The 15,358-nt window shown below is 37.6% G+C and overlaps 1 protein-coding gene across 1 annotated transcript; it reads left to right on the plus strand.

The window, feature by feature from the left end:
* LOC146451703 (MAP kinase-activated protein kinase 2-like) lies at positions 1-13,663 on the plus strand. Its single transcript, XM_085098737.1, has 10 exons — positions 1-320; positions 3,286-3,425; positions 4,197-4,261; positions 4,714-4,793; positions 6,638-6,761; positions 7,405-7,480; positions 9,174-9,298; positions 9,404-9,489; positions 10,642-10,722; positions 12,510-13,663. The coding sequence occupies exons 1-10, from the start codon at positions 153-155 to the stop codon at positions 12,618-12,620; spliced, it is 1,056 nt and encodes a 351-aa protein (XP_084954863.1). The 5' UTR covers positions 1-152; the 3' UTR covers positions 12,621-13,663.
* Positions 13,664-15,358: the final 1,695 nt, after the last annotated feature.

Raw genomic sequence — 15,358 nt, forward strand, 5'->3', positions numbered from 1 at the left:
TCTCCCAACTATTATGCGCGGATTTCATCATGGCGACTCGGTGATTTCACGGTGCTAAGCAAATTTCCTTATTCGCGAGTCTTCAGCAGAAGGAAGAGCGACGATTTTAAAGTTTTAGAAGTAATCCAAGTGTTTCTACGATAAATCTAACTATGTCCTCAGCTAACAAGCCTCTTTTTAGCGTTCCTCCGCCTTTCCACGCAAAAAAATCGCTTATAACGAACGACTACACTATCTCACAGAAGGTGCTAGGAGTTGGAATTAACGGCAAAGTTCTAGAGTGTTTTGAAAAGAAAACTGGCAGCCGATTCGCCTTAAAGGTAAGATAAAGTTTAAGCAGTTGCTTTAACTAGTCAGTTGTTTTCTACAACTGGAAAATCTGTAATTTTATGTGATCTTGGATGGCGCCTAATGAGAAGCTTAAGTTAACTGCTGTGAATACTTCCTACGTAAAGATATCCTTTAATTGGATTTTGTACGCCGGTACGGCATCCAAATTCCCCCTGTATGTTCTTCGATATGCTTGCTTTCATTTTAGTGCTGGTAAAGTTCCGAACGGTAAATTTCCTTGCAAGCTGATGAATTTCGATCGCAGCACATAATCTTTTTCAAGATATGATGTGCGTAAACAATACAGATTAAAATATTGCGACATGCATAATTTTTATTCGTGATGATAACAGTTTGGCTGTATGTGTAATTTTGCTAGTAGCCTGGGGTTCCATTTGTCAAGTGCTAAGTTTTAAAACATCATGTGATATTGTTCTTCTGGAGTAAAATATCGACATAAATTTTTCATCCTTGTCTGATGACATAATTATTGGCATCAACAAAGTAAATATGCACAAAATGCAGAGTTGACAGATGAAGAAATGTACAGTTTATTCAGTAACAAAGTATCGCGTATAAAGATACTGAAAATTTCCTTAATGACCATTACTTTTAGAACTTCTATCATTGAAAAACAGGATAACCGAGTTTTTCAATCAGAACCTTAATTATGTTGATCCAAACTCCCCTCACAAATTTGCACCACTGTTCAACTGATTATTACAGGTAGAATGTGAGCTGTGTTTTTTATCCCTGTATATAAATTTTGGAGCACATGACTTAACTTGGCTTTGTGTACTGGAAAGTTCAAGTTCATACAATGAGTAAAGCAGACTGGAGAAAAATATTTTTAAATCGAAAAAGCTTGATGTTTGAGTTTATTGACATGTGAGCAAGCCACAGTATTGTCTATTGTATATTTAACAATTATTCCACGAGCGCGCGTTGGATATGAGATGATACATAGCCAACATTAGGCGCGTAGCGCCGAGTTGGCTATAATCATGTCATATCCAACAAGCGTGAGTGGAATAATTGTTTTATTAAAAACAATCAAGAAATATTGCTAAATCTTGCTGATTTTGTTTTGCAAGAACAGCCAGAAGTCAGCTTAATGGCCACCATTTCTCGGGCATGGTATAATGGCTCATATACCATGGCCGCTAAGCCAATCAAATCCCTGGAATTGCATTATACAATGATTCAGTTTTTAATAATTGTTTTTATGCAATGACCCTGTTTTCACATGAAAGCAGTGAAAGATGTTATTTTTTAGCAATTATTCAGTGGAATGGTAAAGATTGTGGATAATTAGTAAAATAACTTTTGAAAAGCACTTAAACATTTAATCGACTTACATAAAATATTTCAAGCTTCATATCATACTTTCCATGAGGAAAATGTACCCATACTGTAACAAATCATTTATAGTTTTTTGTTGACTTATCAACTTGAAACAAACAACAACGAAAACAGCAACATCGTCACCATTAACAACAACAACAACAACTTCATCACTATCATCATCATCATCATCATCATTTGTATTGTGTATGTGTTGCATAGGGTGCGATAACAACAGAAACACCAGAAAAAAAAAAAAACAAAAAAAAAAACAAAAAAAAACTATAACAAAACCTGTTTATTGTAAACATGGTCTCTGTGCAGGAAATGCCTTTGCATTTAGGCAATCTGTACTGTATTGTCAGGAAGTTTTTAACTGAAGAATGGAGAACAGCTGGTAGATTCAAGCATTAGTGTGTACTATGATCCTGCAGTTTATCAATCAATGTTGACTTGCGGGAAATTCGACTTCATAGTTTATTAAGTTGTTCAGTACTTCAGTAATTTGAACTGGCAATATCTTATTGTGTGAGATCATTTAGAGGTATTCTGGTTTTGGATTACAGTTGAATCTATCTTCAAGGACAGTTGTTTATTATTAATTGACACCCCGTTAATACAGACATTGAAACAGCTGCCTTGTTCATTTGGGCTATGGTTGATTTCAATGCTATGCGACCTTTGAAATCAAAACTTACTTGACAATAGATAGAATTCCGTCATTCAAACACAGGACTACAGTTTACCTCAAATGGACACCCCAAGCATCCGAGATGGCTATGGATATGCCAATGTTTACTTGTTGTTGTTGTTGTTGTTTTTAATGGGAATTTTATGGTTACAAATGTTTTTGCATTTTAGAGAAAGCAATGATTTCTCAGCTACTGGTAATGAACAAGTTCATGAACAAGTTCACCCTTGCTTTGGGTGTTGGGAGATACAGTGTAATTTCAAGAACTGCTTTCAATCATTGAAAGTAGTTCTCAATTTGAAAATATCTTGCAATTCTTGATCGTGACTGATTGATGATTTGAGTGCATTAAGATCACCTTGTAACCTACAGTGTCATAGTCCACGTTGTCCCCTCAGCAAAACAGGAAGTCGCTGGAGTCAAACATTTTGTGTCCTCTCAGTGAAACAGGAAGTTGTTCTTTAAGTGGATTATTTGTGTCAGACGTTTTGTGTCTTTAGCAAAGTTGTGACTTTGTGCATGCTACGTTACAGTTGGGTGCCAGGAATGTAAATTTATTGTCTTGATCTTCTTTTGCGTGGATCTTGAATTACAGCATTACTGTTAGTGATATGTGTTCATATTTCTCAAGTTCTAGAACTAATTCTTCTCAAAGTTTATCATTTAGCTACATGTCAGTAACTATCCTCAAACCCGAACTATGCTATAATTCTTCATATGGGCTGAAGAACAGCCAGTCGGTTTACTTCTCCTTATAACTGAGGTATCAATGACAAGTTTGATTGGTGAAGTATATAAATCGCTTTGTGAATTTTGATTTTGAAGGTCAATCATGTACAGTTATGGTGAAATCAATGGTAAGTCAACTACATGTACGCTTGGTGATAAATAATTGTCTTTTGACTTCATGTTTACTTAAGGTTTTGCAAGATAATGCTAAAGCGAGGCGAGAGGTAGACCTTCACTGGAAGGCATCAGGATGTCCATATATTGTTGGCGTCAAAGATGTTTATGAGAACAAATATGGAAAGAGTGATTGTCTGCTTGTCGTTATGGAATGGTAAGTTATCAGGCTAAGATGAGACAGGGGTTTGACTTTCTAATTCTTCCAGTGTTAACTTACAGGTACATTTCACCTTCATTTCTGGGCCATATCATCGGTCGTAATGCCACCAACAGGCCGGTTTTGCAACAATTGGCCATGTGCACTAACTTTCCATAACTACATAAGCAGTCAGATAAATTATTTTATCAGGAGTAAACAGAGTGTATACTAACTTAACAAGCATGCTTATTTTCAGAATGGAGGATTTCTATGGCTGTTAGAATTAAGAAGGATTAGTATGGGAAGAAGAAACCTTGCCATCATGTCCACTCACACTCCAGTGTTTTTCCGTGGTTAACTTTCAAATTTTCAAACTCTCCCTTGTGTTTTACTGGCATCAATCTAATTTGATCTAACGCTTAAGTTTAAGGTACATGTATCCAGCAACCATTTCATTTTGAAGGGATTAATTATCATATTTAGATTAGATTTAGATGGACATTTAAGTGTAAAAATTAGTGAGAAAACACAATGTTTTGATGTTGCCATGACATCATTTTCAAGTGACAAAATAAAAATTCAAACTGTTTTTTTGCTAGTTTTTATCCTTGATTTATTATATAACAGAAAATTTATTTGGATGGCAAGGCGTTGTCACCTCCATACCCCATAGTAAAGCCTCTAATTTCTCAGGTATTCAAACTGTCACTGTATGACACTGGTCTGAAAAAATATGAAAATCGGCAAGTGTAAAAATTTAACTTAACTTAATGTCTGTTTCTTTAGTATGACAGGAGGAGAACTGTTTGAGAGAATTCAACAGAGAGGTGATAACCCTTTTACTGAAAGAGGTAGGCTCCACATTTACAAGTACAACCTCTGCAGCATGGAAATTTATGAAAATGCCTTTTCTCACAGGATAGCTGGTTGATTTTTTGCGTGAAGCTGTGTACATAGACTTGGTTATGAAGCTTCATAAATGAAATGGAAACGTGTAGTCCCACTGTAATGTATAGCCTTTAATTATCCTTGTTCAAACACTTTAATTGAAGAGTTTTGGGTTAGTTTAATTCCCAGACTTGTTGTCATATGTGGGTTGAGTTTGTTGTTGGTTCTCGTCCTTGCTCTGAGAGGTCTGAAAAACCAACATTTCCAAATTCCAATTTGATCTGGAATCTGAGGTTTGTTACAGGTTTGTCAGTCATAACAGACTGTTGAGTATCAATTCCTCGTTAAACAAAGTTGATTTATTCATTTCATTTATTTCATTAAATTTAATGTATTGTTTATTTTTGATTTTCAGAGGCAGCTGCTGTTGTACGTCAGATTGCCCTAGCGACAGCTCACCTTCACTCACTGAACATGGCACACAGGGACTTGAAGGTACGAGGGTAAATGATGCACTTCAGCAAGATAAAGTTGTAACATAGCACATGTGCTTCCTAATCTAATTGCTATTAGTGTCATCATGGTACTGTACATTTCTCAACATACGCACGGTCGTGTGTCCATCAGATGACATATGCAAGTCAGATGGGGAAGCATGTGTGCACTATGTTATAAAAAACTTTTTACAGTGAGACAACACCGAAGTTTAATTGACATTTTAGCATAAAATAAAGGTTAATGTTGGCAAGCAACAACTATTGAGCCCGCATTATTACTGCGGTCCACCCTTAACATGTGACTTCCATATACGGCAGCCTGCTTTGCATCTTAATCTGTGCCAGTCTTTTCAATCGCCACTTTCTTGGAAGGCTGCAAGTTGAGCAGCAGCAAAGTTTTTCCCCTCCCACCCTCCCTTTTTCTCTTGTTGCTTGCCTCCCCTTATCCTTTCTATTTTGTTCACTGCATTTTGCTCTATCCTTTGTCAGTTATTCAGAGATGTTTAATAAAATTATTAAGGGCGGGGAATTGCTGCCTGCGGCACCCCTTCAGCCCTGTGCTGAAGCCCCGTCAGGGAGGGGGGGCTATAGGATTTGCTGGACTTGGTTAACTTGGCCCAAGGACATTATGCCGGCCATGCGTTTTCACGTGTGAACTATGCCCCCCCTTGCAGGACAGGCATGAGGCACCCCCTCGGTATGGCGCCATGTACCGAGGCCCCTCATTCGGTCATCATCCGGTCGGTGGGTTTTATCCGAGCCTTGTTGGTATATTCCCTGCCCAACTTTGCCCACAAAAGAATATTGTGTTTTCTTTGTGTCTGCGCGCCATAACATTAATGAAACATTATGAATAAACCGATACAAGAAACCATTTTCATTTTTGTGTTTTTGTACAGCACATTTAGAGAATATTGTAATTAATCAGGAATCATTATTTTACTTTATTTTCACTATGTTATAAAAGAATTGGTTCATGCTTTTAGCTGTGCATATATTGAGTTATGGATGCACTCAAGAAGCTAGAGTTGCTCTTGGCTACACCTTAAGCAACTCTTATGCTTCTCTCATGCTCTCCAAACTTCCTGCATGTATCCATAACTCAATATACGCATGCTAAGCATAAACCAATTCTTATTATCCTGCATGTGGTTGTTTGCAATTTTCTTCCAAACAATGGGACATTTCCAAATTTCTATTTGGTAATAATGTCCAAGAATGTAGGGTATTCCCAGTAGTTTCAACCATTTACCAAATCCTCCTGATACTGTACCGTCAATGCACTAATGACTACTGGAATGACCAAGATCAATTGTTATTATTATTGTTATTCACTATTGTTACAATGTAATTGTAATTAATTAATTAATTAAATAATTAATAGACTGAGCTACATTTTCATGTAGGGAAAATAGGTTTGGCAAACCTTGGCTGTGTTGTGATTTTGCTTGTTTCGAGTTTGTTAAAGCGAGGTTCTAAACACGTTCTATTATAGTCCTGTCATCATTCACGTTTTCATATCGAATTTCATGCAGCGGGCTGTGGCATTTACTTTACCGTTTCTTTTGTTGTGCAAGACAATACCACATGGAGCAAAGGTATGGCATTGAATAACAAAGGCAGGATATACGCGTATGACAACATACGCATACGCGTATAACAACATACGCATATGCGTGTTACTTGCGTATGGTACGTGTATGTGATGTTCGCTTGTCTTTGAGCTGCACTGTATGTTTACATGTATTTAGAGTGATTCAGGTACTAGAAGTAATCTCAGCTCATCAAATCCCTCAATGCACTGTTTGATTAAAGCTGTTTTTTTACTTTTTATTTTCATAGCCTGAGAATCTGCTGTATTCTGATCATTCACCAAATGCGCTACTGAAGTTAACTGATTTTGGATTTGCTAAAGAGACTACCTCTGTTACCCTCAAAACACCCTGTTATACTCCTTACTATGTTGGTGAGTTAACTCTTGAAAATGAAAAACAAAATACTTGTATTATCTGGAATTCTACTGTGTCTTTAGCAACAATTTAACTCAAAGCCTGGCAAAATGCTGGAATGTAAGATACATGTATAATGAATATTATTTCAAACTGGAGCATTGTATAATGAAATTCCAGGATTTTTGTTTTGCTTTGCTGCCATAGAATATGTGCCATTCTTCCAGCCTTGTTTTGCGAAATAAAACGTGGTTGTTTTTAGTGAAATAATAATTCCACTCACGGTTGTTGGATAACGAAGTTGGCATGTAAGTGCCTTGTTGGCTATCTATCATCTGGTATCCAACATGCGTTCATGGAATTATTAAAAAATATTTACATTTAGCAAAAGGGCCTCAATAGCTTCTGTACCGCTGTACATGGACTATATGTTGTGTTTCAAAATATTTTTGTTTAAATATTTTGATTTTTATTTCCCTTTGTCTCAGATTATGGTAATGAATAGTGCACAAAGAAAAAGAAAAAGAAAAATTAAACTGGTTTGAAAAATTTTAACCCCCCCCCCCCCAAAAAAAAAAAAAAAAAAATTAATAAATAAAATAAAATAAATAAATTAAACCACAATATTAACATGAAGCTGTTCTGTTCTGTTACTTCCAGCACCTGAAGTCCTTGGTCCAGAGAGTTACGACAAGATGTGCGACCTGTGGTCTTTAGGAGTCATCATGTACATTCTGTAAGCACAACCCTCTAATAATTGTAATGACAGTGTAAATGTCTTTCACTGACTGCTTGAAAGGATAATCTTTTGGTGAACTGTGCTGAGTTACTCAGCTTCTTGTGTTTCACAAGCTTTGTGGCTGGTACATGTACAGCTGTACATGAATTTTGCGTTCAGAAATTAACTGGCAGTATTTGACACTAACTTGCCCTTTGGGCAACCAGGTCTCTATTTTTTGTTGCCTAGCGTATTTTTTGGTTGCCCAAAAAATCGCCCGCTCGCTTCGCTCGCCGTTTTAAACGGGAAAATACAAAGCGTAAATTTGGCTGCTTGGAGCCTGGGTACGGTAAATTTACCAACATTCTTTGCGGGTTAAAAAAACATGGCGGCCACGATTTTGTGCACAGTGTTTCGTGCTCGTTTCGTTGTATCTTGTCCAAACTAATATGTATCTTTTTTCGATCTACGGCTAAGGGGTATGAAAATATCCCAAGGTAGGTACCCATATTAACACAATCAATAAATTGACGGCAAAGAGTTTTCAATTCGCTTTATTTCCTGCTGGACACACTGTGGACAGGAGCAAAACATCTGCTTGCCCGATCGGGCAACTTTTACCGTAGTTTTACTTGCCCATTGAATCATTTTACTTGCCCCGGGCAATCGGGCAAGCGTTAGTGTCGAACACTGGGTTACTATACACACTGCACATCATGTGCAGGAGAGGAGAGCATACAGCTGTGGACAAGGTGCACTGAAAAAACCCGTGTGTAAGAACCTACATTTTTTGAAGTCTGACAAAATAGGTTCTTGTATTTTGGGGTAGTTTTTGACAGTTTAGGGGAAGTAGGTTCTTAATTAGGTTCTGAATTTCTATGAAGGAGATATAGTTGTTGATTACCAGAAAAATAAATAAACTTGGGTTATACAGCATTTATTCACAACTGTATTATGGTAAGCCTAAGAAAAATTGGTTACAGAATGTATATAGTGTTATCTCTACAACAAGAGTTGTATAATAATAATAATAATAATAATAATAATAATAATAATAATAATAATAATAATAATAATAATAATAATAATAATAATAATAATAATAATAATAATAATAATAATAAAAACAAATGTATAAACCCGTTTTTGTTGTAGAAATTAATACTTTTAGTTTTAATTATAGTTTGGTGTTTTCTTGTAGTATCAAATGTAATATCAATTTACAATCTGATTAAAATGTTTATCATAATTTGACTGTTACCCACATATAAGAACCTGCTTGATCTTGCTTGGCTAAACAGTTTCTTATATTTTTGGGTATGAAATGGCAAATTTCTGCCAGCCGGTTCTTAAACCACTAGGTTCTTACACGCGGGCTTTTACTGTGGTGCTAAATTGTGTACACTAAAATACTATTTGTGTTTGCTAAGTGCCAGATTTATATCCGGCGCACAGACCCAACGAGAACATTTAATCAAAATACTTAAAATGTTGTCTCCTCTGCTTCCAGATCGTTTTGTGTCATTTTAAAGACATATTTGTGAAAGTTAATACAGATTGATCTGTTCGGATGCTAGCCGAAAAATTAATTTGCAGAAAGTTTTAGGGAACGCAATCTTATTCTCCGAATTTACGAGCTGTTGTTGGCTTAACGAAAATGCTAGCTGACCTTTTTTCGTATTTTCTGACCAGGCTGTAACTTTTTGCACAGGTTGTGTGGTTTTCCGCCATTTTATAGCAACCACGGAGCAGCCATTTCTCCTGGAATGCGAAAGAGAATCAGGCAAGGACAGTACGACTTCCCCAACCCAGAGTGGAAAGGAGTTTCAAATCAGGGTAAGCAGCTGGAAGAAAACCACTCATTCTTAAATGGTTGCTGCAATTCCTATTGACTTTTCTTTTTGTATCCGTGTATATTGATTGTTGTCCTCTTGTCATCAGCCAAAGATTTGATCCGTGGTCTTCTGAGAACAGACCCTCAAAACAGGTTTACTGTGGAACAACTTTTGAACAACCCATGGATAAAGGTACGAGAACATTACACGGACAAACACTTTGTCAACCGATTTAGAATCAAATAGAGCCAGCTACTTGGCACACCTGTGTCTTAAGGACGGTACCTACTTATACAGAGGTATTTTTTGCGCAATTTATGACTATACGGGAAAAGCAGATCTTAGCAAGGACTAGTGGAATCCAGAAAGAAAATTGGGAGTAATCATGCATTTTAAGAGATAATCAAGCAACAATTATTGTTTTAGACAGAGTTAAAATACAAAGCAATGTATGGCGTTTTTTTTCCAAATTGAAGCCTATCTCTGAAAAATGCACGGCTACCCCCAATTTTCTTTTTGGATACCAAAAGCACTTGCTAAGTTCTGGTGTTCTCCGCATAGTTTTAAACCGCGCAAAAATATCCCTGTATTAGTAGGCACCACTCATAGGAAACCCGAGTATCTCGAGATGTGCAGAACGTATGCGCAGGAACAACAGTAGGCACCGTCCTTAAGTTGTGTGTCGTGGGACACCACCCGGTACAAATCAGCGAGCAACATAAATGTACTACTGTACTACAGACCTTTACCAATCACGGTTATTTATGATTTTGATGTAGGCTAGGAAACCACTGATATTGCTGGGAAGAGCACCTCAGTTTATTTAGTTAAAAGGGCAGGAGTCTTGTCTTTTAATATAGCACTGAGATATAGTCCCATAAATTTAGGAAGTTTTGCATACGTTTCCAAGTGTATGGAAACGGCAAAAAAATTTTCCAAGTAAACCTCATCGTGTGCACTTTGTTACATCTGTAACGAATTAAACATCGAACCAAATGCGAGTTATTTCGTAGCACATTTAAAGTAAAGCGGCACGTTTCATTCAGTCAATAATTTCTTACTCTTGTGTTTGATACTAAGAAAGCGATATTTTAGAGGCAAATGTTTGGTTTTATGGACAGTTAATGAGGTAATTTTGCCACCATAAAGAGATTCGAGTGCTTGCTCTGCTGTTCATAAAATCCAACATCGTTTCTACTCCCCACCGACGCAACACCACAATTTCTTTAGGAACTACCCCCCTTATCATTTGCCATATTTTGGAGAGTCTCAACTACCGCTGGAATGATGTTTGTTTACTGTCAAAACCGTCATGATTTTTTATGTTTTCTTTTTTGCTTTCAGGCTTACACAGAAGTTCCGTCCACTCCACTACACACTGCTGCAGTGTTGAGAGAAGAAGAAGAAAACTGGCAAGATGTTAAGGTAAGAGATTCTGTCGTGAGACAAGGCCCGTCAGGACATATCAATAGAGCTGCTTTATTATGAGGAAAACTAACGAGGTTTAATGAGCTATGGTCCTTAACCTTTAGTTTTCCGTGGTGATACCTGTTCCACGGTGTGAAAAAAGAAAACAACGGAATTTTTTTACGGACTCAGTACATTATGAATCTATTTAAGAATACAATTTCTAATCCAATGAAGACATCTTATGAAATGAAATGATACGTTTTTTCCTTTAAAGGGGAAGTGTCGCGGGAATTTGGTGTTGTATCCAAAAACTCCGAAACGTTTTTTTCTATCAACAGATACCTGAAACTATTGCTCAAATTTTTGTACATTGTCACCCCAATGTACTAGCCACTGATGGACTGGGTTAGAATGGACTGCCACTTGAAAGAAGTTAGGCTAACGTTTTTCGTGCGTTTTCGTTTCCAAAATACACTAGAGCAGGTCATGAGTTGTTCTTTTCAAAAATTCAGTTGATTTCTTTTTACACGGAATGCCCGCAGGGTATGACGTGTCTAGGTTTCGGTCGGGTATCTTTTTCTTCATCGGTGTCATAAATGTGCACATTAATTTATGCATTAAACTCTGTCCTCCCCTAGTAAGGATATATTGTTCTGATTGTCTTCAACAGAAGCGGCCCAATCAAAATCTATTTTTCAGGCACATATCACGAGAGAGGGGACCCACTCATCACTTCTGTGTGACGTCAAATCATCATTTGATTTATTCATTAAAACTAGATTAAATTCTTCCCTCTCCCAGAAGGGATCTATTGTTTTGATTGTCTTGAACAAAAGTGGCCCAATCAAACTCCATTATCTGCGCGTATATCACGAGGGAGGGGACCCACTCATCTCTACTTGTGTGACGTCAAAGCAAATCATCATTTGGAAAAGTTGTTTTCGTTCAATGGCGGCCACATGTCTGAATTTAAGACTCCGGATCTGCCGTTTTCAGAGAGAAAACCAACCTTTTTCAAGCAGTAAATCGAAATAATAACTTCTAGGTAGTACTCGACAGTTGAAACGGCGGAAATTGGGAGAGTTCACAGCAAAGAAAATCCACTTTAAAAAACAGATCGAATGATCAACGCGAAGGATTAGAGCTAGAGGAGGCCAGACCAGTTCAGCGGGGTCATGACGTTATTGCATAGTTATTTCTGGTATGATTTCTAGTAACACAACGATAAGTATCACGCAATATATCTGAATAAAACCATTCAGACAATTATTTCAATGGCCAAGGGAGGATATTTTTTAAATATCTGCGAAACATACAATGGGGAATAATTGGGGCTACATTAAGCATTCCGTGTAATGCCATTAGAGGGGCATCTTGTTTCCTGAAGTTCTAGAATCATTTTGTAACAATGCGAAGGTGTTATCGCACCATTTTCACCACAAAGGGTAAAAATCCCCGCGATACTTCCCCTTTAATTCGTTCAAAGGACTCATTTACGAGATTATTGTCAGGGAGGGCTTGTTTTCGACCGATAAGGGAGGAGAGGGTGGGGGTACATGTGTGATATTGGAGGGAAGTTGGTTGGGCTTGTAAATAAAATCAGCTTTAGAACAACTGAACACTAAGTGATTGGATTGAAATGGTAATGTTTACCCTGACAGTCCACAGATCTTGAACATTGGAATGGTGTTTACATTCGAAATTTGGGCGGCTGAGGTTTGGGTGTGGTTATTTTCGGAGTGTGGAATTTTACAGGGTTCAGCAACAAAACTATGTGATTAATTGATGAGTAATTTTTGCAGGATGAGATGACAAACGCATTGGCTTGCATGAGGTTTGAACCTGAGAAGGTGGCAAGGCTGAAAGATATTGGCAAATCCAGCAACGCCTTATTGAACCGAAGAAAGAAGTGACTTGACGAGAATGGATGAATGGCTGAATATTAAATAGCTCAAGCTAATTACTAGGTTTTCAAATTGAAATCGCTCTTCTAGCAGAATGCACCGTCAACGGTGGAATATTTATCAAGTATTCATTGTGCCTCATAGGAGTAATTTGAACTGAAGATGATAGAAGTCTGTCTTCGAGCCTGAAAAGCATTGTTTTTTTCTTAATTTTACTGTGAATTTGTTGTTGCTTCGCCCTTTTCTGTGCTTATATATGATCTGAGATATGTCCAGAAGTGCACGCTTATGAGACGCATGAACTGTATGATGGACATCACAAAGTGTCCCCTCACCTTATTTCTTACTAAAACACACATAATTCTGTCAAACATGAAGTCATATGAAATAAAAAAAAAAAAGGTCTGCCTTATATAAAATTCCCCAAATTCAGGGTTGGGTGCATTTCTGGGCATAAGTGTATGATCCTGCTTCGACAAACTTCACTGCAATGGAGGAAAAAGAATAGATATTACCATTGTTATCAATAATCAGAGCATTGTTGTCAATGAGAAACCGTGTGTATTTTATGACAAATCTTGATACAGACCTTATTAGCTCTATAATAATATGCTAATTGCCCATTACAAACCACGTGATTTTCTCAGGAGAATAGGTCCTTTCTCTTTTTGGAAGTAAAGAATGCATGCCAGCGTGAATATGACCAATTGTAAAAGAGTCTACTCCCTAGAGTACTGTCACATGTTCTGTAATGGGGCAACAAAAAAACGAAGCGAATAAGGTTTATTAGGGTGTTGGTCTTCACTGTGGTTTAAAATGCTGAAAAGTGAAATGAATGCGTAATGAATTTTACTGTCTGTCAGGCTCTTCACGAGAGTTTGAAAATGTACGGGGCTAAGCCTGTTTGATATGATTGCAAATTTTATGGAAGTTATGATTGCTTTGTAATGGCTACCATAAAGATTGTATCTAGAACAGACAGGAACTGTTCTGGTGTAGTGACTCTTTTTGTGTAAGTGGATCTAAATAAAAATCAAATGACATTGCTTGAAGAGTAGTTCTGTCACTGAATAATTCATCATTCTCATTTATTCACCAGGCTTAAAATATTACATCACATTCCCTTTCATTGCGCATATGCCACTCATTGACATTCCAATCCTAGAAGTATGCAGGATGTTTGTCCCATGAACCCAGTTTACTGATGGCCTTAGCTCCCACGAGTCTCCTGTAGCTCAGTGGTAGAGCATCCGAACTAGTAATCGGAAGGTCTTGGGTTCGACTCCTGATAGGAGCACTCGGATTTCCTTTTTCCGAGTATGCCTGTGTCACTCACTGAATAATACATTATTGTCATTTATTTCTGTTTTTATCATGATTGTTACCCTTTTTTAGAGGACACGCAAGGGGCATGATTCATTTCCCATCAATTTGGCCACGGCTTGAATGCCTGAACCTTTGCTTGGAGGTTTTCTTTTTACCAGCTTTTCTCGTTTTCCCACATACATAAAATGGAACAATGCTTATTTCCATTCCCATCTGAGATGCCAGAGCAACTGCTGTGAACAGGCTCCCAAGTGGACGTCAAGTGGCGTAGAGGGAGAAAATAAAACTCGAGCTCAGTCAGAGAAAGAAAGACCCCCAGACCCGATTCACTTTCTCTTTGCCCTATGTCCCACTTTGGGAGCCGATTTACAGGCTATAACCTGATCGTAAACGTTGAATTATTTATTCGTTTAACGAATTAGGTCAATCAAAACGAACAGGAAAGGGCCCACCATAGCCAAGTTTGTGCTATGTAAGGAATCGAACGCGCTCCAAAGATCTGTGATTTGTATTAGATTTTGTTAATTTTTAAGCCGATTTAGACGTGCCTTTTATGCGCAACAACTTCAACAACCGCAACGGCAATTAGTCCCTTTATTTTAACTCGAAAATAATGATTCCCTGAAGCGTATCAGGCTTCTAGCTACAACTGATTCCACCACAGTTTTGACCAAACCGAGTAAAATTCTCTATGATCGCCTTTAGCGAGGAACCAAATTTTCAAAGAGCTTTTGTTGAATCGCGGTCTTATGTACAGAGTATTTTGCTTGCACTATTGGCGCTCCGTTGGAAATTTCGCGGCAAACTCAGATTGGGTAGAATATTTATACGAGCTACGCCTTTTTACAAAGAGCTCACAAATATCGAGACCACGAGAACACAGTCGGAAAACCAGTTTCTTTTTCAGTTAAGATTCAAGCATGTGAATGAGATATCATGAGTATAATTGTAAATGGTTTGAACCCAGGAGTCATGTCATAAGTACGTAAATTATGATCATCCGGGTGAGTGTAGTCCTGAGAAGGACTGTTTGTGGTGACTTTGACTGACGTTTCGACAACCTGCGCGGAAGTCATCTTCAGAGCTGAAGATGACTTCCGCTCAGGTTGTCGAAACGTCAGTCAAAGTCACCACAAACAGTCCTTCTCAGGACTACACTCACCCGGATGATCATAATTTACGTACTTATGATATCATGAGTATTGAAGGAACACTCACTTTGAACTCATTTGAATAATATAAATAGAAGTACCACCTTGTGCCGTTTTCAGGACAACGACAAAGTGTCGTTACAACTCCCGACAGCTCGGGTTTTCACAAATACAAATACAAATTTTCGACAGGTATTTTATTAAGATACAAGACAAGCGTTATTAGTATTTCCGACAGATATTACAGTTCATGACACCTGTTGTTACAGT

Source organism: Pavona decussata, unplaced genomic scaffold (assembly GCF_977016875.1).
Source record: "Pavona decussata unplaced genomic scaffold, jaPavDecu1.1 SCAFFOLD_386, whole genome shotgun sequence".
Classification (NCBI taxonomy): domain Eukaryota; kingdom Metazoa; phylum Cnidaria; class Anthozoa; order Scleractinia; family Agariciidae; genus Pavona; species Pavona decussata.